At 45.3% G+C, this 23,604-nt stretch overlaps 1 protein-coding gene across 2 annotated transcripts in view; it reads left to right on the forward strand.

Moving 5' to 3' along the window:
• Positions 1–23,604, forward strand: part of PRKG2 (protein kinase cGMP-dependent 2) — a 1,208,151-nt gene that overhangs the window by 585,205 nt on the left and 599,342 nt on the right. For both annotated transcript variants that reach the window (XM_078677576.1, XM_078677575.1), the window contains exons 6-7: positions 17,538–17,615; positions 19,206–19,300. In XM_078677576.1, coding sequence (XP_078533702.1) covers positions 17,538–17,615; positions 19,206–19,300 — 173 coding nt within the window. The remainder of the gene's footprint in view (positions 1–17,537; positions 17,616–19,205; positions 19,301–23,604) is intronic.

Below are 23,604 nucleotides of genomic sequence, written 5' to 3' on the forward strand. Positions count from 1 at the left end.
AAGCCCTTAGTAGGAAGAAAATGAAATTCAAGCCAACGCCATGGAACAGCCAGTTGGATGCCTTTTCCTGGAGGAACACTAGAGGAATTTTGTTTCAAAGTTTCCAAACTTTCTTCTGGTGCCCTAACAACCGCAGAACTACATTTCTAAGAGTCATTGACCTCAGGATAGAGCTTTTAGAGACTCTCAGTGTGTGAGGCAGAGGCCAACAGCAAAGTCCAGTCCATGTCCAGTTGCTACTGGGCAGCTGGGCATTTCCAAGAAATGGCCTTTTACAGCTTGTTGTGTCTCTGTAGCCACACAGAAGGTCAGACAACTGATCCTTGGAGTTCACTTCTTTGTCCTCAGTTCAAGAGAGATTAGATCCAATCCTTCAGGGCTCCTCTCAGGTCACATACAGCTGGTCTATTCCTCTTATGATCATCTGCAGGTCCAGAATGTTTTATGAACAGGTGCCTTGGGCTGAAACCTTTATGCCTTGCACCAGCACTTGAGTGAGGGTAACTCCTGGGCATTCCCTAACCAATGGGGTAAACGTTCGAAGGGCAACCATAACAAGTGTTTGGGGCAATTCCACTTTGTTCTCCTGCAAACAATCCCACAGTTCCCCTTCACCCTCAAAATCCAAGATGGGGAACCCCTTCTCCCCTTGTGCAGAACCTGTGTGCCAAATCAGAGGTGTGGCCAGGGTGATGAGCAGTACTCTCCACTGTGATCACTCAAAACCAGTTCTGGCGAACTATCTTCCCACGGGCATTGGTGCTAACATGACTAGAGGACACAAGCTGGGGCCTTACCAGGTGTCTCATAACATTTACTTGTGACAAGAACGGCTCCTTTGAAGTAAATTAGGTTCCTAGGCCCACCCAACTGGTCTTTCTGAAAGGAAAAGGAAATATCCCCTCACTCCCAGGCATTTGTTCCAGCTCTGGGAGCACACCTCATTTACACATAATTAAGGCAGAGTATAGGTTGGACTGTTGCTGAAGATCTAATGTAAATTAGCCTACACCAGCTTCAAGCAGGGCAAAGTTAACTTTTTAAAAGTTAACTTTCCAATATATGTAATCCAAATCCAACTTCACCATTAGATGGGATTTTTATGATATTTAAACTAAGTCTTTGAATGAAGTACAGTTCAAAAGTTATAGATGTAAATATATAATCTATACTTTAACTTTTCCTATGTACCTGTTACATCGTGACCCGTGACAATGTAGGTTTAGGCCCAGTCACTCTGGCAATATGCCATTTCTAATGTCCCACATGTCCTACACTTAAAGACGATGCACTCTACCATGTAGGCAGCAAGGCGTGCTTGGGGGTGACTTATTTAATATTTTAAATCGTGTTTTCCTGCCTGTGAGAAGGGTGATTTAGACAAGACTGGACAGCAGGGTTCAAGCTGCTGCACTCAGGCTACACAGGGTGGGCCTCAAGCCATGTTTCCAATGCCACTATAGTGGATGGCACAGGGTGCTTCAGCCCACAAGTGGCATTTAACTTTTCATGCCATTGGTGTATGTTTGCACCATGTACCATATACTATGGTCTCATAGGAAAGTTATATGTGCCAATTAAGTATTAAGCCAATTATGACATATTTTACGGGCTGGAGCGCATACATTGGACACTGAATAGCAGTGTTCCAGTGTTAATGTTCAGGATTACCAATGGGCAAGTCTAAAAAAGCAATGACAATCTGGGGGTGACCTCCCAAAAAGGCGTTACTTTGCAAAAAATACCCTATCTAGCTCTTCAGCATATGAACTTTAAACACCTATAACTTTGACGAGGAATGGGGCAGCTTGATCACAGATGTGTGGGTTTCTTGCTTGCTTATGTTATCATAGAATATAGATACTTGTTTAGGGCACATTCTGCCATTAGAATGGACTAATAGAGTAGTTAGACTCCAGGTACCCTCACACCCTGGTCCTGAGGATTCCCTCTCAGACCGGATTCTAATTTCAGGTTATTCCAGTTGGATACTCTGTAGTGTGAGTCCTGGTGATAGGCTGCTTTTCTGTACTTTTGGTGACATGAAGTGATGTTCGCCAAGGACTGCACATTTGGCTTCGGAATAATGCATCCAATATCTTCAAGTGTGAAGGCAATGCACATCCAGCATTTAGATATCATGCTATATTGTATAGCTTTCTTCAACAGTGTTCACCCTGGCATGCTACTGGTGGACTATGGAGTAGATTCCTATGCATATGTTTCTGGATTTTTATTGGCCGCAACTGAAGTATTTGTGATAATGTGCCTGGCCCTGACAACTGTTTCCTGCAAAGACCGCTTACCAATAAAGCTTACTAATGAAAGCACTTTGGAGCGTGAGTTCATACGGTGGGTGCTTTTAGAAGGCGTATAGCACTTGTATGAGTTTTTAGTTGATTCTGTCTAGTTCAATTTGTGGTGCAAGCTGGCTTAATAACCGGGCGTAGTTGAGAATTGCCATCATTACTTAGGGCTTACCTCCGAAGTGCTGAGACCTCTTCCTCCCGCTCTCTGGTCCACCACGGATTGTCCCGATTGCTGTGGAAAGAGCGAGGGAGAGGAAGTGAGGGAAGCTTAGGCCTAAAGACTTCTAGTCACACCTCAGGGTGAGGGTCTAGTGGCTGAAGGTCTCACAGTACTTAAATCCAATGCCACCGCTAACGTGCAGCAGACGCACACAACAGGCACACTAAAGGCAAGCCCGTCTGTGCCCGTCAGCGCTCGACCCCAGCTACTCTGACAATTTTGCATTGGATCCTCAGATCTATTCGCGTGATATGCTGCTCCAGATACGAGGTACAAATCTATATTGTCCTGGGCCATTATTAAATCCTCTGCATCTTCGGTCTCTGTTATCTCACCTTGACGAATCACAAAATCAAGGCTATACCACTCTGTGCGACCCCTGGTGCCCAGTCTGATCTAGACACCACTACCCCGGGCTCAACACAATCAAAGACATCTGTCAGGTGCTTTAAAACAGCACTTATCAATGCGAGGTCACTTGTAAAAAATGCAGTAGCATTTGTTGAATTCCTAGACGCCCAGAAACTGGACCTAGGATTCGTTACAGAAACCTGGGCAGATGCTGGGTCAGATCCTATTATGGCTACCCCGGGCTTTACTATCTCTAGACCGGCCGCCTGGTCCCAGTGTCACCTTTCTTCACAATAGTAGTCACCTACTGGACATTATCCCATTGGGTGCTCATGACGGCACCACGCCGTCATGAGTCACGGGCGGCGTGTGCTCACAACGGTATGGTGCTGTCATGCCTCTGCTGCTCCACCCATGCTGCACTAATTCCCCGCCTGTGCGGGTGAATTAATAGGTGGGCAGGGTCATGACGGCACCACGCCGTCATGAGCACACGCCGCTCGTGACTCATGACGACGTGGTGCCGTAATGAGCACCGAAGCGCCTGGCCCTCCCTATAGCCCCCCGCACCGCGCAGAATTCGCGGAGCGGCAAAAGGGTTAAAGTCCTCTTTTCAGGCTTCACCATCCTAAATTTACTCTTACGGGCCTGTTAATTTACCACCCCCCTGGCCCTGTTAATGCCTGGGCCATCCAACTGTCTGACTACATTGCCTCCATCCTCACTAATTCTAGTAACTTTTTGGTTGTGGGCGATTTTAACGTACACTTGGACGACCCGGAAAATAACATGGGTAGAACCCTGGTCGCAGATTTCGAGGCCATGAACATCACGTTGCACAACTGCGGCCCCACGCACAAAGGTGGTCACCTCTTAGACCCCATTTTCTCTAATATACCGCATTTACATTGTTCTCCAGCCGCGCCTGTCCTTTGGTCTGACCATTACCTTGTCAACTTTACGCTCACCATAATGAGCGTATCGCCACAACATCGTATCACACATGTTGCTAGCAGGAGGGACTGGAAAAAATTGGACATTATTTCCCTTAAGAGCGTGCTTGCCACTCCCCGTCCTACTGAACTACTCACGTCATTGGACGTGGAAATGGCAGCCGAGATAACCAACTCCTGGCTTTTAGATGCCATTGACTTATGCCTTCCTGTCTCTCTTAAAAAGATGGCACTCCATAATACACCAGCTCCCTGGTTCACTGATGCGCTAAAAAAGGACAAATCTCATTGCAAAAAACTTGAACGCATCTGGCGTAAAGATTATTCTCCTTCAGCAGCTACCACTTATAAAAATGCCTTAAAAAGTTATCACAAAGCTTGCACCATGACTAGGGCCAGCTTCGTTACGAAAACCATAACAGACGCAGCCAACAAATCGAAAGTACTGTTCAGCTTGGTCAAAAACCTTGCTGGCTCTCTTATCACTGCGAAATCCCCTCCCTTGTCTAGTAGCAAGTGCGATGAAATTGCTCAGTTCTTTATTAGTAAAATCGACAAGATCTATCAAGATATCTCCATTCAAGGCAGCAGTAATATATCTTCAGTCTTTTCCGTTAATCTAGAGGGCACTAACCCTTCCTTTGTTCCCACCTCTGGCCCACTACTTGTATGGCCTGAATTGCATCCTTCCGTCCTTCACGAAATTTTAAGTAAGGTAAAATCTGGTTCCCCTACGGATCCCCTGCGTATAGCAACACTTCAGTCGCTGGACTTCCCCCAGCTTTCCTTGATTTGCACTACCTTTCCCTAAAGACTGCTACTGTTCCGGCCAGTTGGAAGCTCGCAATGGTCACGCCATTGCTGAAGAAACCCACTGCCGACCCTGTGGTTCTCTCCAATTTCCGCCCCATCTCCTTAGTTGCTACCAGCTTTTTCGAAAGTCTTAGAAAGACACATTCACCATCATCGGACTCAGTTTATCACCACCAACAATTTATTGCATCCTTCCCAATCAGGCTTTCGCCCAAGTTTCTCTACAGAAACCATGCTTCTTGGCGTTACGGAGAACCTTCGGTCCCTGCTAGACAGAGGCGAGACGGCCGCACTGATATTACTTGATCTCAGTGCGGCGTTTGACACTGTCTCGCATAAAATTCTTCTTGAATCCCTAGCCGCCATGGGCATTGGTGGATTAGCCCTTGATTGGTTGGCTTCCTTCTTAACTGATCGTACGTTCCAAATCTTTTCCCAGACAGCTACCTCCAAAATATATCCATTACCCCACGGTGTACCCCAGGGTTCTATTTTAAGTCCTTTACTTTTTAATCTTTATGTTACTCCTCTGGCCCATATTGCCGATAGCGTCAGATTAACCTTGTTTACTTACGCCGACGATTCGCAGGTTATTTTCTCTCTCTCTCAATCCCACAAGGCCTCTACCTCCCTCCTTCAGTCTGGACTGGGGGAAATTGCCAAATTACTGTACTGCACTTCGTGGTGGGCCAATTTACCTTGTTGTTTTCAGTACAACAGAAAATGCACGTTTTAACATTATTTAGGGCCTGGTGGATTTTGTGAACCTAAGGTATGTCTTTTTAGCCTCTGGCTTGGGTCTATAAACCCGGAATTCAGGGACTTTGTGGGATTTCATTTGCTGATTACACATGGCAACATTGAGGGTTTTTTTAAGCATTTTTCAGGTTCTCTCTGGTGGGCCCATATGTGACTTTTAATGCTATCAAGGTAGATAAGAAGTGCTCTTTTTGGTGATCAGATGGTAGAGCGTGATTTTAACCCTTCATCATGTCCCCCGTCTTGTTCATTTATGAACACATTCTTTACTGAGTATCTTGGTGACCCTTCAGCTAGTGGCGGTATCCAGGGCATGTCGTTAACATAACACTTAAAGCTGTCTTGGAGCATTTCCTTGTTGATGGCTTTTTCTCCATCTGTCCTAAGGAGTATTTTGGCATATTATGCATCTCGTTCATTAAGCAGACGTTCAACTAGACTATGGTAACATACTTTACCTGGGGGCGACCAAGGCGGTCATTCGTCGCCTCCAATTAGTGCAGAATGCAGCAGCACGCCTGGTCAGCGGCTGCCGCAAAACTGATCATGTGGCTGGTCATCTCCGTGATCTTCACTGGCTGAAAGTGGACAGCCGAGTGAAATTAAAGGCGCTCAGTTATATGCATAAGATCAGAATGAAAACTGCTCCCAGCTACCTGCAAACCCTTGCTGACGTTTATGTTCCTTCCCGTTCCCTTCGTTCTTCTTCCCATATTCTTTTCACGGTTCCCAAATTCAGACTGTTCAGAATGGGCGGTAGGTCCTTTGCTTATTTAGGGCCCAAGCTATGGAACTCACTTCCTTTGGACATCCGGTCTGAGGACTGCTATGTCCGTATTCGCAAAGCCGTTAAGACCTGGCTGTTTAATCAATAACTGTGCGTTTGCTGTCAGCCATTGCTAGTTGCTATTTCTCAGCGCCAGGAAAACCCTTTCGGGTAGCTGTTGCGCTCAATAAGCTCAATAAATAAAAATAAAATAAATAAATATGGGGACTTTAACCTTCATCTTGAAAACTTTGCATCCAAAGACGCAGCAGCCCTCACCGACCTTATGGGCAGTGTGGGCCTGATCCAGCTAGTGGACAGCCGACCCATAAAGCAGGCCATGCATTAGACGGTATCTTCTCAGACAATCCTTTTCTCAACTTTCCTCTATCATCCCTTTAACCTGGTCTGACTATTTTGCTTTGCTGTTTAGTATTTGCCCAAAAGTAGGAGCAGAGGCAGGACCTCGCCCTCCAATCAAAGTTGTCAAATGCCCCTGGCATAAAATTACACCAGATTGCCTTATGCAACATTTAACCTCTCCAGACCAGGTCTGCCTGCAGACTTGGATGAGGCCACAAAAATGTACCACAATTGGATTACCAGAAATCTTGACTCTATAGCACACTTAAAATCTGCAACCATTAAAAAGACGTCTCCCTCCAAACCATGGTTTGGCGAAAGCCTTCGACAACAGAGCAATTATGCTGAAGGCTGGAAAGGAAGTGGCGCTCACATTACAAAATATAAAACAAGCTCATATATGAAAAAGTCCTTGCAGACTATAAAGTAAAAACCTTAATTAATAAGAAACATTTTTTCTCTACCAAAATAAGAGCTTCTCTTAACTCTTTTCAACTGTACAGGAACTAAGTAAACTTCATGCCCAAAAAAATACTGGAGTCAGTATTAGCATCCTTCTTTCAGGCAAAAGTAAAGGCAGTTGCAGACTCTGTTGCCTCAGCTCAGAGAGCAGGAGGGAGGCCATCCTAAGGTGCTTCTACTTTCAACACTGAGATCTCTTGTGAGGAAGGCTCCTCAGTTGACACCATCCCTTGCCTTTATAACTTTAGTAACATCTTAGTAACGCAGGTGATGACTATGTTCAGTCAGATGAGATCAGGATCTCCCTGGGAGCCCTGCCCCCCTAAAATTCTCCATCTGGCCCAAACGCCTGCAGCCCTTTTCCTTACTGGGATCTTCAATCAAATGTTTTCTGCTTGATACTTCCCGATTGCTTGGAAAAAGGCATCCATCCTTCTGCTGTTAAAAAAACCTAACTTGGATTTTCAAGATGCAAACAGCTACAGGTCTATTTCTCGTCTTCCCCTGCCCACTAAGATTGTTGAGAAGGCCCTGAACACAGAACTCACCAAGTTCTTTGAGGACAACATGTTATTAGATTGTGCGCAATATGGCTTTAGAAGTCAACATGGCACTGAGCTGGCCCTAATAAACGTGTCTGAAGAAATCAGAGACATTCTGGATAAAGGCGGGAAGTCAGCACTGATCCTATTGAACCTCTCGGCGGCTTTCGACTCGGTTGACCACAACCAGCTTGTCAGTCTCCTCTTTTGCATGAGAGTCAGGCGCAGGGCTGTGGCCCTTCTAAAGTCCTTTCTCACTGACAGAGAAAAACAGGTGGAGCTTGACAGGCACTGCTGTTCCTGGTTCACTCTGCCCTGTGGGGTACCACATGGCTCCTCATTGAGCTCAACACTTTCCAATTTATATGTCACCCCCTCTGCTTGCTCATAAAATCCTTTAGTTTTAAAACAGTGTCATATGCCGATGACACACAGATCGTGGCGTCCTTTTCTGGAGACCACATGGACACTGTTTTAAGATTTCAAGAGTGCCTGCACAAGGTCGGACAGTGGATGGCCAAAAACTGCCTCAAATTGAATGCAGGGAAACCTGAGATGCTTTTTTGGAAACAATAACCTCTTTCTGGCGACCAAACTGTTGGCCACAGGAAATGGGCGAAACTCCCACTCCTGTCAATAGGGTGAAACACCTCAGAGTTCTCTTTGAGTCTAAACTATCTTTTGAGGGGCAAATTAATGCAATCACCTCTTCCTGTTTTTTTTATGATCAAAACCATCAGAAAGAGCTTTCCTTTTATTCCACTAGAGCTCCAGAAAGAAGTGGTGACAGCACTCAAACGTACGCACATGCTTCCTTAATAAAATGCAGGTCCTTCAAAATGCACCAGCCCATCTGCTGCTGGATATTCCGAAAGAAGCATTTGGTAGCACATGCCTTACCCTCCTTGCACTGCCTACCGGTAAAAAGAAGGATCGAACTTAAGGCCCTCTGTATTGCCTTTAAGGCACTCCATGGACTTGGCCCGGATTTTCTGGCAAACAAATTTCAGTGGTATCTCTCGGGTAGGGAGCTGCGGTCTGCAACTTCACTCAAATCTGGTAGTCCCCAAAGTCAAAATGGCCACGTGGGGGGGGAGAAACTTTGTGGCAGGGATAGTGAGGTTGTGGAACTCACTCCCAATAGGACTGAATACTGAAAAAAAATCCTGGCATTCTTTAAATCTCTGAAAACCCTGCTGGTTAGCAAGTAGTCGTTCTCCTTCTGCGCAGACTCACATTTCTGGCAGAGCCTCCACGCCTAGACACCTCCGGGTATTAGCGAGTGTTATAAATCCTAATTTCATTTAATTTCATTTCATGTTTATTATGGCACTGCAGATGACTGCAACAGAATGAGGGGATGGGCTTAGCAGCCTCAACTGCTGACTTTGGAACCGGGGATTAGGTTGGAGTCCTGGTGGTGGATCAGCATCCTGTGATTATGGGTAAATCACCTAAAACAAACAGATTAATCCAACCTTCTGTAACCTACTGTGGTGCTCCTGTAAAGATTTCCAATGCTCTCAGTCATCCGATATAAAATTTCAATGAAAATATGTTGTATGGAAATTATATTAAAATGGAGCATGTCCGTTAATTGGGGTTGTGTGGTAAACATCGCTTTTTGCCTGCTGCGCGGAGGTCCAGAAAAAACTCCGACAATCACTACATGGCAGAATTTTTCTTGCGTGCGGCTCCCCACATTTAAGTTGGTGAGCGAGAAAATCGAGCGCTAGGACTAGTCCTGGCACAATTTCTCAACACAGGCGGTCTAAGCAGGCCACTACCCCTCATGTTGAGAAAGCTGCCCCTTGAGTAGAAAATCTAGTCAGGTAGCAGTAAGAAACAGCGCCCTCACGCATCCCTCATGGTGCTGTTCACGCTGATTTTACAGCGCGGTACAAGCTCCCAGCTCTAAAAATCACTGCTTGCATGCCTCCGTGGAATCTCACAGTGTTGTTAGGTAACTCCGTGGAATTCTGTGCAGTGAAACTGTGAGTTCCACACACACCTATTGTTAATCTCACTCTCTTTATATATGTAAATAGACCCATCCTATGATCCCCAACCTCCTTCTCTTGCTTATCAGTTCTTAACGTCATACCCGATTGACTTATAACACTATTTGTTTCATGTTGTGCATTGACCATGTGAGTGGCTATTCCAGCTAGCAGAGGTTTTGTGGTTGGGAGTAAATTGTATAGCTTTATGTCAAATGCTAATTTTCTACACTATTTGTCATGCATTTCTGTTGTTCTCAGTATAAGTTCAGTAATTTGTCTGATTATGTGCCAATGTCTCTTAGTTCCGAAGACTCTGACGCAGATTCTGTGCTTCTCTGGATATCTATACCATGCAGAGGTTCAAGTGGGCGGGATCAGAGAGGCATGACGTGTTCATACTTTTTAATTAATGAAAAACTGCTACCCGACGTTTTTTTAAAAGACAACCGTACCGGGACGGTTAATTCTGATAGTTTAAATGCTTCAGCTGAAGTGCCATTCAGGGAGTGTCCTGTGCTGTGAAACTAAAGCCTGACAGACAGCTAAACAAGCCTTCCTGACAGGGTGCCTGCTTGCCTGAAAGAAATGTGAATGTGCCTACAAGTTAATCTGCAAATGTAAAAGGTAATCTGCCAATGTAAAGGAGGCTTGGGAACCTGTACTGGCTTTAATTGATGAAATCACTACTAGCTTTATGATTACGAAGATTTATTCTTTTTGAGTGGTAGTGCAAAGAGTTAACAACTGAGCTGTCAAGTGAGTGCTTTTAATTATAATTGTATTTATATAGCCTCCACTGCACCTACCAAGATTAACTAAAGGGCATTTGTTACTGAATAAAAACGTGCTTTCATTTATTTTTCATTTAAGCTAAACTTATTTTATATGGAGCAATCTGAAGGGCAAAGACCAAAAAACCTCACAGAATATTTAGTTTTTTCAATCAAAAACAAAAAAGCTAATGCTTAGGAAAACGATCTGTTGTAACACACTCAAACAGTCATCAGTTATCCCTCTCCTGCCTACCTCTTGACTCCAACTTCTCTCTCCTGCTTCCCTCTGACCGAACCTATTCCTAATGCCCCCAACCCTTCCTGCCTGTCTTGATTTCCTCCCAATCTGCCACCAGGAAAAACCCTATCACAGGTGTTTTTCCTGTCCCCCTCCCCACCCCTAAAAGCCAATGTCTGTACAGGACCAAATTATATGCCATAAAACCTCTGTCGCCAAACAGGAAAAACCTTTATTGCGGACGTAGACAAAAACAGGCATAGGTATGAAAAACATTAGTTTGATCCAAATAACTATCGCCAAACAGTGAACAGATCTAACATAAAAGCATATAGAAAAAACTATCACCCCAAGAAATGCTGAAAGAGAAAAATATACAGCTAAGAAATGGAAAACACTGTAAAACATCGTTAAAACTGTGAAGGAGAACGAATGGGCGAGGAATAGGAAGGATGGGGGGTAGAAAAACAAGGGCAGAGAAAGGCGGAAACAGCAATAGGGAAGGAGACGCAGATAAAATTTAAAAGTAAAAACATCCTACGGAACCAACATGTGTATTTAAGGTACTGTCGCTAAAACAGCACCACTTCAACACCGAGGATTTATGCGTACAATTCCAGCAAGCAACTCACGAATGCGTAGCAGATAAACTTCATTACCCATAAAAGAAAGGTGCACCCCATCATGCTGGAAATTTTTTAAATCTGCTCTGTTAATGTCATCATGCTCTAACCGAAAAATACGGTTTATGAAACAAAGACGTTGCAAATCCCTGTTCACTTTTCTCCGTGCCCGTTCCACAGCCGTGTAACTATTTGCCCCTCTCCACACTCTCCTGGGCAGTAGAGCTGTTAAAATGAGCTGGCAATGGCGCCATGTTTTCAATAGAATTTCAAGGTCAGCTTTCATGTCAATCAGTAAACCTAAACTAGATAATTGGACCAAATAATTTTCTCCCAGATGAAGTAACAGGAAGTCCGGCATGGTTTTAAAATAAAACTCACTTATCAGTGGGAGCAACTGTCCCCACCTCATCCCACTTTTGCCCCACCAAGACAAGGCCACTGCATCAGACGAGAAGCCCAAATTGCGGCCAAAACGACGCTTATCCGCCTGTGTGGCTGCCCACTTGATGAACGAGTGACCAATGAGCCATACTTGCTTGCGACCTGAAAAGAAAAAACAATTAATACCTAAGATCTAAATAATCTGATCTAGCTGTCTAATATAACATAAAAAGCAATCGGAAGACCATCGCCCCAATAATTTAATGCTGTCAACGGACAAGCCCCACCTGGCCGCCTCTGAGGCTGCCCCAATGCGAAAAGAATGAGTACCAAATCTCTTGGGTTCCTCACCAATGAGTCTCAATGACTTCCGAAGTATGGCTAACAATTGAGATGCTTTAAATTGAGAGCCATCCTGGTGGCGGAACACAAAAGTGGAAAGGGCACCTCCAATGCTGGTGAATTCAGACCACGCTTGTATGGGGCAAAGAAATCCCCCCATGGCCTGCAACATGACCCTGAAACCCTTACCCGTTTGATCAGTTTTGGAATGTTCTAGGTAAATTTCAATGTGTGACTGGGAACAGGATACATGTGTGGTCTTCAAATCATCATTTACTGCAGTACCCAACAATTCTGACACCCTGAAAGCCCCAGAAAAGAGCCATACCATGCACAGTTTCGATAAACAGACTTCAAATGCAGAAAAACAAACCTTGGGGAGGACAGCGAGGATCCTTGCCAATAATTTTAATGATATGGGGTCTCTCTGGTGTGAACCCCGCCTCCGCAGTTTGGACCAACCATGAAGCATTCTCTTACCCATTTCTCCCGCTGTTGGTTCGTAACCCCAGAAACATTTGCCATAAAAGGAAATACCTGCTAACTTGCCGGCTATGGTTGGGGAAGAAACATGTTTCTCAATGTAAACATAATAAATCTTACTACATCCTCCCTACGCTGTTGTAAACCCCCACCAGTGTGAGATCGGAACAGGGCACCTGAATCTAAAAAGTCCAGCCAAGCTCTTCTGTAAGCCAATTTGGTGCTTTTTGCAAAAGAGTTCTCGATGAGCTGACAAGCATTCACATCCCCATAGTCCATAGTTCGCTGGGAATGGGAGTCTTCTGCGAATCCGCTCCCGGCGCCAAACCACGGAATCTCTCCCACTGGAAACGAGACAGGGCATCCGCGATATTATTGTCTATGCCAGCAATGTGCTTAACCTTGAACACAATATTTAGCTGTAAACATCCAAGCATAAATAATTGCAGCAGCTTCAGCAACTGTCTATCTTTTGCTTTCTGGCCGTTGACCAAATCTACCACAGACTTGTTATCCACATTGAAAAGCACTGTCTTATTTTCCAATTTGTGACCCCATATTCGGAGAGCCACGATAAGTGGAAAAAATTCCAAAAAGGCAATGCTCTTCTTAGTGGCAAACCAGTGCTCCGGCCATTTCTCCGCACACCAGTTACCATCCCAAAATAGGCCATAACCATGAGCACCAGAAGCATCAGAAGAAAGCTGTAGTTGGCAGAAAAATTCATCATCCAGAGACCAAAGCGTAATACCATTAAAATCTGATAGAAAAATCAACCAAACCTCAAAATCAGCTCTCGTGTGTGCCGAAACCCTGATTCTGTGGTGAGGGAGTCGCAAACCTGACATAGAAAATCCCAGTTTCCTGCAAAAAGACCTGCTGGCACGGACAACCTTGCACACGAAATTTAAATTCCCCAGCAAGCATTGTGCTTCTGATAAGGTCAGTTTGTTTGCCCCACGCGCCTTGTCCAAAAGCCCTGTGATTTCAACAATTTTCTTGTCCGGAAGCCTGGCCTGCATCTTTATAGTGTCTATCTCAATGCCGAGGTATGTCAGACAACAGCAAGGTCCCTCCGTTTTGTCCTCTGCTAAGGGGACTCCCAAGGTCTCCGCTAGGAATTTGAAATTCCTCAAAGCATCTGTGCATTGAGATGAATTTGCTGCACCTACAAAAAGAAAATCATCCAGGTAGTGTGTAATGTTCGAATGGCCCGTGTGGTACGTAAAACACCACTGCAAAAAAGAATTGAAAGCCTCGAATAGTTTACAAGAAATGGCGCATCCCATAGGAAGAGTCTTGTCGACAAAATATTGCCCTTCAAAATATATGCCTAACAAGGCAAAATCCGATGGGTGCACCGGCAACAATCGAAAAGCAGATTTAATGTCACATTTTGCCAACTGTGCCCTCTCTCCTGTGCCCCTGATGATAGCGAACGCCAAATCCACTGATTCAAAATGTACCATGGAGTCCTCCTTGGAAATGAAATCATTAACTGAGGATCCTTCCGGCCATGATAAATGTTGAATCATCCTGAACTCACCCTCAGCTTTCTTGGGCACAACCCCCAGTGGAGACATAATCAAATTTGGCAAAGGGCAATGATCAAAGGGGCCTGCCATCCGGCCCTCGTGAACTTCAAACAATAATTTCGTCCGCAGTACAAGTGGGAATTGTCGGGCAGACTTCAAATTTTGTGCAAATCTGGGGCTTCTAGGACCTTGATACCCCAACTTGAAACTTTCCCGAAAACCCCAGCGTAAGAGCGCAGCCCCCTGTGTATCAGGATAACACACCAACCATTTACATAAAATGTCCACCTTGATGGGAGTAAAAGCCTTTGCTGCCAAACTGTGGTGTAAAACCTCTGCCCCTGCCTGCAAAACCTGTTCCCCTTGATTCTGTTCCCCAAAACACTGTGTGACAGCGTGTTTGCCCCCGCACTTGGAGCACTCATGTTTGTATTTGCAGGGGTTGCGTAAACAATATCCTTTGTTGAAATTCCAGCATGCCCCAGAGACAATGGTGTTGGTTCTATTCCAGGCCCCCACCCCTCCCCTGGGGTGGGTCTAGTCTGAAAGGGCCGATAAGATATCGCTAAACCACTGGCCGTGTGCATAGATGGGGGTGGCCTCTGGGGATACATCCACTGAACCCAAAGCTCATTGTCAACCTCTCCCCATGGCTTGTCAAGCAATAACGATAAACGAGCCCTAAACTCCTCATCGTAATGAAGCCATGCGTATCCCCCAAATTCAGAGGCAGCCTTCCTAATGATATCTAGGTACTTAAAGAGCGATACCGATCTGTCTGCATATTTTTCGCAATATACACTGGCAAAAATAAGGAATGCAGATGTCCAAGAATCTATGATTGTGGGAACCCGTGGCCGTTTGAAAAGTTCCCAAGCCTCTTCTTTGGAGCCCTCCTTCGCTTGTATGTCCCTGTGTAGGAGTTTAAAAACATCAACAAAGTCCCCTTTCCATATCTTATCTTTTGTGGCTTTACTTAGATGTGCTCCCAAAGGCATAGCAACACCCATATAAGGCAGACGTTTAAAAACACAAACTGTTTTTTGTTCGAGCTCTGTTTTGTTCAAAATCTCAGCCACTAATGGTGCCTGACTCACAGTGGACACTGACCCTCCCTCTTTATTATCAAGGGCGCAATCTCGGGAAGCCTCTGAAATCACATGCAACCCATCAGTACCCACACCTTTATCCACCTTCGCACGTTTAGCACACCTTGCAAGAATCTCACCTGGCATATTCTGCGTCGAACAATCAGCTGCGCCATGCTTCACCCCTTTGCTCGAGTTCTTCATACACCTTTCGGGATTGCCAGCTTCGCCACCTCTGGTTTGCAAGAAATAGAAGCTGGACAACTCTTTAGCTCGCCCCCCCAATGACCCAGCGTGAGATAAAGCACCCTCTATGCCCTCAGATCCTGACAGCTCCCCCTCCTCCAGTGAATCTTCGCCTCCCTCCTTGGAAAAACGACCTACCACCCCTTCTGTATCACAAACACCACTCACAGCACTACCACTAGGACGATCCCCATCTCCAACACCACCATCAAATTCTTTCCAATTTACAACTGTTTTGAAACGTGCAAGTTTCCCGCCATCAATTGGGGTGGGAAAATTCGCCAAAAACTTCCCTGTCTTCTTGCTTCTGTCGTTGCAGGACGTGGGAAGCCTGTGTGGCACGCTCTCACTGCCCGTTTTCGTGCCTGGCAGTATTTTTCCCCCTCTGGGCTGCAAAACGCCATATTTTGCAGCTGAAAGTGTGCTATCTCGCTGTAAGCGCTTTAGCCTGCGCCCATCGGTGATTTCTTGCGGCATCCATACCCACTGGCCTGGTCCCTCCAATGTCTTAAGAGCAGAAGCCTGCTCCTTGCTCATGGTAGAAGGCACAGTGAACAAAGGAGGAGAACACAAAGATCTTTGGGGGCCTAGAATGCACTCATTGGAAACAGCACAGCTATTCATGGCCAATGTGTTCACATCAGTAGGAGGTGTTGTAGCAACTGCCGCACTGTGAAAAACGGTACAAAAGGGGGTGGTGATGGACGGAGCATCTGAACCAATCAAACACTCACGCCCAGTCAAAAGATCTGGGTTTGACCCATCACCGTTCTTTAGCCCACTCTGCCACCCCAGTTCAGACATAGCTATATGAAAATCAGTCTGACCCTGTGCCTCATGGGAACAGTCCAGCCCGAACTGCCAAGCCATGCCTTCCCTGGACCAGAAACATGCTTCCGAGGACCGGTTTCTGGCATTACAGTCGTCTTCAGCCCGGCTTGCTTGAATCCAGTGGCAAAGTGAGCAAGGGACTCACGTCTGAGCATACCCTGCCACACTTATGGCGGCCAAAAGCGGTACAAAAGGGGGCGGTGATGGACGGAGCATCTGAACCAATCAAACACTCACACCCAGTCAAAAGATCTGGGTTTGACCCATCACTGTTCTTTAGCCCACTCTGCCACCCCAGTTCAGACATGGCTATATGCAAATCAGTCTGACCTGTGCCTCATGGGAACAGTCCAGCCCGAACTGCCAAGCCATGCCTTCCCTGGACCGGAAACAAGCTTCCGAGGACCGGTTTCTGGAATTACAGCCATCTTCAGCCCGGCTTGCTTGAATCCAGTGGCAAAGTGAGCAAGGGACTCACGTCTGAGCATACCCTGCCACACTTATGGCGGCCAAAAGCGGTACAAAAGGACGTGAGTCCCTTGCTCACTTTGCCACTGGACATACATTCGCATTAACAACAGTTATTTAATGGGCTTAATACGAGGGTGTAACTGAGGCCTTGCTGTGGTTAAAAAAAAATCAGTTTGTGTACTTTGTAATATTGATCCAGGGCTGAGTTGGCGTATTCACCTTGGGCCTCATTTATGAGGCCTTGCGTCAGTTTTGCGCTGCTGATGCGTCACTTTTTGTGACGCATCGGCGGCGTAAAACATGCGCCTTGTTGCGCCATATTTAAAAAGTGACGCATCTAGGTAGATGCGTCACTTTTTAAACCCCTGCGCCACATTATACCTGCGTCAGGTATAATGTATGCAGAGGGGGCGTTCCCCCGCAAAAAGCCTCGTAATAGTGACGCAGTGAAATCTATGAGATTTCACTGCGTCACTTTTAGGACGCTGTTGCGTCAAAATCTTGCGCCTGCCTCACAGCAGGCGTAAGACTGACGCAAGCCCTTTCACATGGGGCTTTCCCCATGTGAAAGGACGCATTGCTGGAGTTGCGTCACTTTTGTGACACACTCCAGCAATGCGTCACCTTTGCGCTTACAGATACGTCAGAAATACTGACGTATCTGTAACTCCTTGCGACATGATGCGTCATATTATAAATATGACGCATCAATCATGTCGCAGGGAGAGTGTAGTGAAAAGTGACGCTGTTTTCACGCAGGGATGCGTCACTTTTCATAAATGAGGCCCCTTGTACCTTGTAGACAGGTACGCCTATGTATTCTCTGTTGGTTTTTAACTGATTAATGGATTTACGCATGCACCTGTACACCCATACACACAGACACGCACACGCGCCTAACCACATTGCCATATGTACTTTCCTTTCACCAGTTCGTCTACCCCGCATTAACCATCTGTTGCTCTTGCCTCCCATCTAACAGGAATACTACGACAAGGGAGATTACATTATCCGAGAAGGAGAGGAGGGCAACACCTTTTTCATTATAGCAAAAGGACAGGTAAAACGTAAAAACATTGAACTTGAATTCATATCTCCCATATTGTAATGTACATATGCGTGCGCATCACTTATGCACGTGTGGGCGGAAGCAAGGTCCAAGGCAGGGCAGACTGCACATGAGCACGGGGTGGTATGCCCCACAAAGGGCACGAGCTCATGAAGAACGGCTGTCTTCTTAGCCCGAGGCAGAGCTGCGCTGGTAACACAACCCGGGCACGCGAGCCTTGCTGTGGGTCCCCAAAGGCCTGGGGTCAATGGGGCAAGCGTTTTAAAGAGAAAGCTCCGGGCCAGAGCACACCTGGGCTCGCGAACACTCCAATCTGCTCCTTTCCGTTAAGCGCGTGCCCCAGCTGCAAAGGAAAGTTCGGGGTCCTATCTGATTACCACTCAGCAGAGTTCACCATGAATGAATCATGACTGGCGTTTTCATTCATACGTGTTGCATGTAAAGGGAAAATAACGTGGCTTCTTTATTTTAGTTCTTTATTATATGTTATCTTGGGTGGTTCAAGAGCGTGGACCGCCACCAATGGCAGCGGAGCTACGCACCATACAGTGAGACTCGAGCAGGCAGCTAGGGAGCAGGGATGGGGGAAAGAGACTTATTATGTGGCATAAATAAATATACACATGTGGTTGCCGCTGGACAACCGTTTCCCCGTTTGAAATGAGAAGAACGGCAGTTCCCCTTTGGCACCCACCCCGTGGCACCCTACTTTAGACAACACTAAGATTATTCCTTCATCCTAATGTGTTTTTTGTTTTTTGTGTGACTGCCATCTATTGTTTTATTCTACTTTTCCTTCTTTCTCGTTTGTGTCTGTAACGTGTAAATATGTAAAATTCTCCTCATGTAACGTACAAGGTTCTATTGTGAAACGCTCTGATACCTTTGGGTAAAGTCCGCGCTATATAAAAATGCATAAAATAAAATAAAACACAGAAGGAATCAGCAATATACACATAGCTGAAAGAGATTGATCATCACACAGACCTTCCATCGTGGTGTCCTGCCGGAAGGGCTACAGTCAGTGGGAAGCTCAGTCTAGAACCACAAGGCCATGCGACTTGCAGAACCTTGATATGCGGTGACATAAGACGGCACACACATTTATATTTGAATGGCTTCTAGGTAAGGTTCTTGAGGAAGTGAACTGTACCGTCACTTCTGTTTTGAATATTTGAGTATTAAGTCGGCATATCTTATTTACATATTTACTCTCAAAAACATATACTTTGAGTTACAGCCTTGTCGTCAAGCAAAAAGCCAACACCTAAACAAATATCAAATTCTTACACACTTTTCTGAAGTGTTTAATAGATACAAAAGATAAGTCGCTTTATCTACTGGGTGGTTTGGGCTTCTCTATTTTTGTTATGAAAGAACACCCCTGTAAGTGAACCAACGCCCCTTCTCCCTGATCAAACTCCCTCAGTTTTATGATCAAAAGTCTGATGATTTTTTTTATTACCAGTCAACTGTGTGATATTCTCAATAGCAGAAAATGTGCTGCTTGCTGGCTTTTTGTTGCGTTTCTTACTCCTAGCCCTCAGAGCTCACAACTCACAAGGCTGTTTTTTACACCAGGTCATTGTCACCCAGAGTACCGAAGGTCAAAGAGAGCCGCAGTTCATTAAGGCACTGGCAAAGGGGAACTCTTTTGGGGAGAAGGCTCTCATCAGGTCAGTCCTTCAGCTGTTGCTTTATTTCTTGGGTAAATCTGTACACAGATGCTTTTGTACCAAAATGCTTTCTAATTGTCAAACTGAGCAGGAAATCACTAATATAACCATCCATACAGATTTCACTATTTGCAGGTTGTACGAATTGGGCTCTCATGCACAGGACAGAGAACCACAGGAGGGAAGGCGGTTGTGCCCTGGCAAAACAGAGAAGACGCTGCTATCTTGTATCCTGCCCCACTACACTCACTATGAATCCCCTAGAGGCTGCCGAGTCAGGATATGTGATCCCAGTAACAACAGACAGCAATCTGACTAATAACAATTCAATCCTAGTCTGAATGACAGCTGCAATATTGGAAGAAAAAATGGCCACCCATCTATGTTAACTATTCCAAACTACATCCAAGCCCCTCAGATCAATTTTACTTGTATGTTTTTGTAGCTGACAGATGTCAGTGTTCCAGCCAGGAAGGGCACCAACACTTGGGACACCCACATGGGAGAGTCCACCATTAATCCTCATGAGCTTCAGGACAATGGTTGAGTCTGGTGTCCTGCTTCAGGAGTTTAATAAATAAGACCCATCTTGGCTGGGGGTCAGTTTAGAAAATCATTACTTCAGGCTCCAGCGCGGTCTACAACAGTGATAGCCTTGTTCCTGACAACATGTGGGCACGTGATCATGGATGTATGACGTTACCACGCATACTTTTAGCACGCATACTTTTACAACGCAATTTTTACAACGCAGGATCCATTACAACGAAGTACCATTCCAACGCATTTTTTTACAACGCAAATACCTTTACAACGCATACCATTACAAGGTAATTATTGGTAAGTATATAATATTTTTTTAAATGTAAGTTATTAAATTTAATATAATTTAATTTAATTTATTTTTTTATAAAACCCAAACCTAGCCCTGAACCCTAAAAATACCCTTTTACCCAAAAACCCAAACCTAGCCCTGAACCCTAAAAATACCCTTTTACCCAAAAACCCAAACCGAGCCCTGAACCCTAAAAATACCCCTTTACCCAAAAACCCAAACCTAGCCCTGAACCCTAAAAATACCCCTTTACCCAAAAACCCAAACCTAGCCCTGAACCCTAAAAATACCCCTTTACCCAAAAACCCAAACCTAGCCCTGAACCCTAAAAATACCCCTTTACCCAAAAACTCAAACCTAGCCCTGAACCCTAAAAATACCCCTTTACCCAAAAAACCAAACCTAGCCCTGAACCCTAAAATTACCCTTTTACCCAAAAACCCAAACCTAGCCCTGAACCCTAAAAATACCCCTTTACCCAAAAACCCAAACCTAGCCCTGAACCCTAAAAATACCCCTTTACCCAAAAACCCAAACCTAGCCCTGAACCCTAAAAATACCCCTTTACCCAAAAACCCAAACCTAGCCCTGAACCCTAAAAATACCCCTTTACCCAAAAACCCAAACCTAACATTTTTACTATAATTATATACTTACCTATACTTATGTTGTAATGGCATGCGTTGTAAAGGTATCTGCGATGTAAAAAAATGCGTTGTAATGGATCCTGCGTTGTAAAAGTTGCGTTGTAAAAGTAGTCCGTTGTAAAAGTTGCATTGTAACGGTTGTTTACCCGTGATCATAGGTCAGGTGGGACAGGTGCTCCATGGCAAAGGAGGCTCCAACCAAGCAAAGCGGGCAGACTTTATATTTTGGTGCTCACATCATATTTTTTTTTCGACCTGGGTACTTTTACATGAACTATGTCAAAGAAATTCGGTCACGTTTGTTTGAAACTTGGATTTTGCCGTGAGCAAAATCCAATGTGATAAGGAAATTTATAGAGCGCCTGATTACGCCATCTGGAGTGTCCCCGCACTAGGAAATCAACCACAAGGGCCCCGAACAGAGAAGAGCAAATAAGGTTTGTCTAAAAAAACAGGTCTTAAGTTTTTTTTCCCAAAAAACAGTTCTGAACATACCTGCCTCTGATCTAACAGATGGATATTCCAGAGTTTGGAGGCCAGGAGGCTAAAAGAGCGACCTCTCATATGTGCTCTTTTCACCCTTGGGACTGTCGTGAGCCCATCTTCAGCAGATCTGAGACACCTGCTGAGTTAATAAGGCTTGATCAAGACATGAAGGCAGCTGGGGCCTTTGTTGTTCAAGATTTATCAAAAAAAGAAAAGAGCTTTAAGGGAAACTCTCTTTCTAATCTGTAGCCAGTGATGTTTGGCAACAGCTGGGCCAAAGAAGAGGGTCTAGGGAGGGGACAGCCAGAATAACGCAGGCAGAGCCACGCATGCCGGAACAACGCAAGCGCAACCACGCTTGCCTGAACAATGCATCTGCCTGAACCCCATATATGCATGGTTAAGGCAGATAGTGGTCTAGTGTTCAGGATGGGTGGGGGAGAAGAAGAGGTAGCGTTGGAACAGGAAGCTCCGGACGCAGACAGGTAAGTGGGACTGGGGCCAGGTTTTGAGGGGTATTTTTTAAGGGGGGGAGATTTTACGGCTCATGGCAGGGGGGTCGGGGTACCTGTGGGAAGGGGTTTGGTCTTTAGGGCCAGGACGGGGGGAGGTGGTCTGAGTAGTTTTAAGGGATGGGGCTGGGTTTTGGGGTAGTTTTAGGAATTTAGTGGTTTTAGGGCTCAGGGCGGGGCGATCAGGGTCGTTTTTTTAATTCAAGACAGGGTTTTAGGCCTCAGGGCAGTTGAAAGGGTTGGGGTAGTTTTATGGACAGCGCAGGGGTACGTTTTGGGGCTCAGGACGAGGGGGCAAGGATCAGGGATGTTTATGATGGGGGCAGGGTTTTCAGCCTCAGGGTAGGGAGACGGAAAGGGTTAGTTTTAACAGCATGGCTGGTTTTAGGCCTCAGGGTGGGGGGCGAGGTAGGGGGTTCGAATTTTAGGGCTTAGGAAGGGTCATGGTAGTGGTGATTTTAAACACGCATATCCACTTACCATTCATGCCTTTATAACAGAATTGTGTGGTAAATGCATGCGTGGTATAGGAATGCATTATTAAGACAAATTTGTGGTTCGGGCTGTGTGGGAGAGAAATGTGTGGTTTAGCCATGTGTGCTTCTGTCATACAACCGTCTATTCAGCAGTAGACATGCTTTCACATTCTGTACCCTTTGGAGCATCCTTAGCGTACCTTGAATGGTGCCCAGATCAAGTATGTTGCAATCATCTAATCTGGAAACCAGTAGCACCTGAATTACTGTCTTCCCTAGCTACTTCTGGGAGGAAAGCTACGATATCCATAATGTTTTCAGGACGCCAAAACAAACTCCTACGAGGTTAGATATCTGTCTGGCAAACATTAGATTTTTGTCAAACCAGATACTGAGGTTCTTGACTTTCTGCTTTTGGATCGGTACTGGTCCTAAGGTATCTGGCCACCAGGCATTGAACCAGATAGAAGTCTGTTTCCCCAGGACAAGAACCTCAGTTTTCTCAACTTTCACCTTGAGGTAACTGCGGTCCATCAATTCCGCTAAGCCGAACAGGCAAGTTCGAAGCAGGTTGCAGATGTTCCATTGTCCTGTGTCAAGGTAATAATAAGGTGTTTGATGACATCGGCCAGGGGGCACATATATAGATCAAATAGTGTTGAGCTCAGGCTGACCCCTGTGGTAGTGAGAAGACCTTAGACGTACAAGACTGCTAGACAACATGGAAGATACGGTTTTGAAAAATACAAATCAGCCATTTTAGAGCTAGGTCTGCAACACCATAAGACCACAACTGTTCCGTCGTAATGTAAGGAAATTATAGTGCTTATGTATTCTTATTTGGGTTGTGTCAGATGATGTGTATATTTTTCACTGCAATTTAAACAGAGGTTTTTTTTTTTACAAGGCCCTTGCATCGGTGGTGTGTCACTTTTTATGACGCTCCAGCAGAGGTGAGTGCAGACCCATATCTACGAAGTCATGCATGGCTTTTTATGGCCTCATAGATATGGAGTAAGGCAACACAGCACAAGTTGCTGCGTTGCCTTCTACTGCGCCAGGGAGGCATTGCTTGGTCATTGCAGTGTGTCTTCCAAAGCAACACCCAAGGGTTTTGACGCATTCCCAGATTTACAAGAATCTGTAAACCTGGGAATGCGTCAAAACTGTACGCCTCCTCAGGGCAGAAGTAACGAGGAGAAATATGTTTATTTCTCTGAATTGTTTTCCTCTTTCAATGTGTGCTGCATTCTGCAGCATATATAAATAGGGAAAACGCCTCCATGTATTGTTTTTGTGCAGGAAGGTGTTCACCCTCAGTTTGTTTCAGTACTGCACCTAGTCCCTT

This window comes from Lissotriton helveticus, chromosome 2_1 (genome assembly GCF_964261635.1).
Source record: "Lissotriton helveticus chromosome 2_1, aLisHel1.1, whole genome shotgun sequence".
NCBI classification, from domain to species: domain Eukaryota; kingdom Metazoa; phylum Chordata; class Amphibia; order Caudata; family Salamandridae; genus Lissotriton; species Lissotriton helveticus.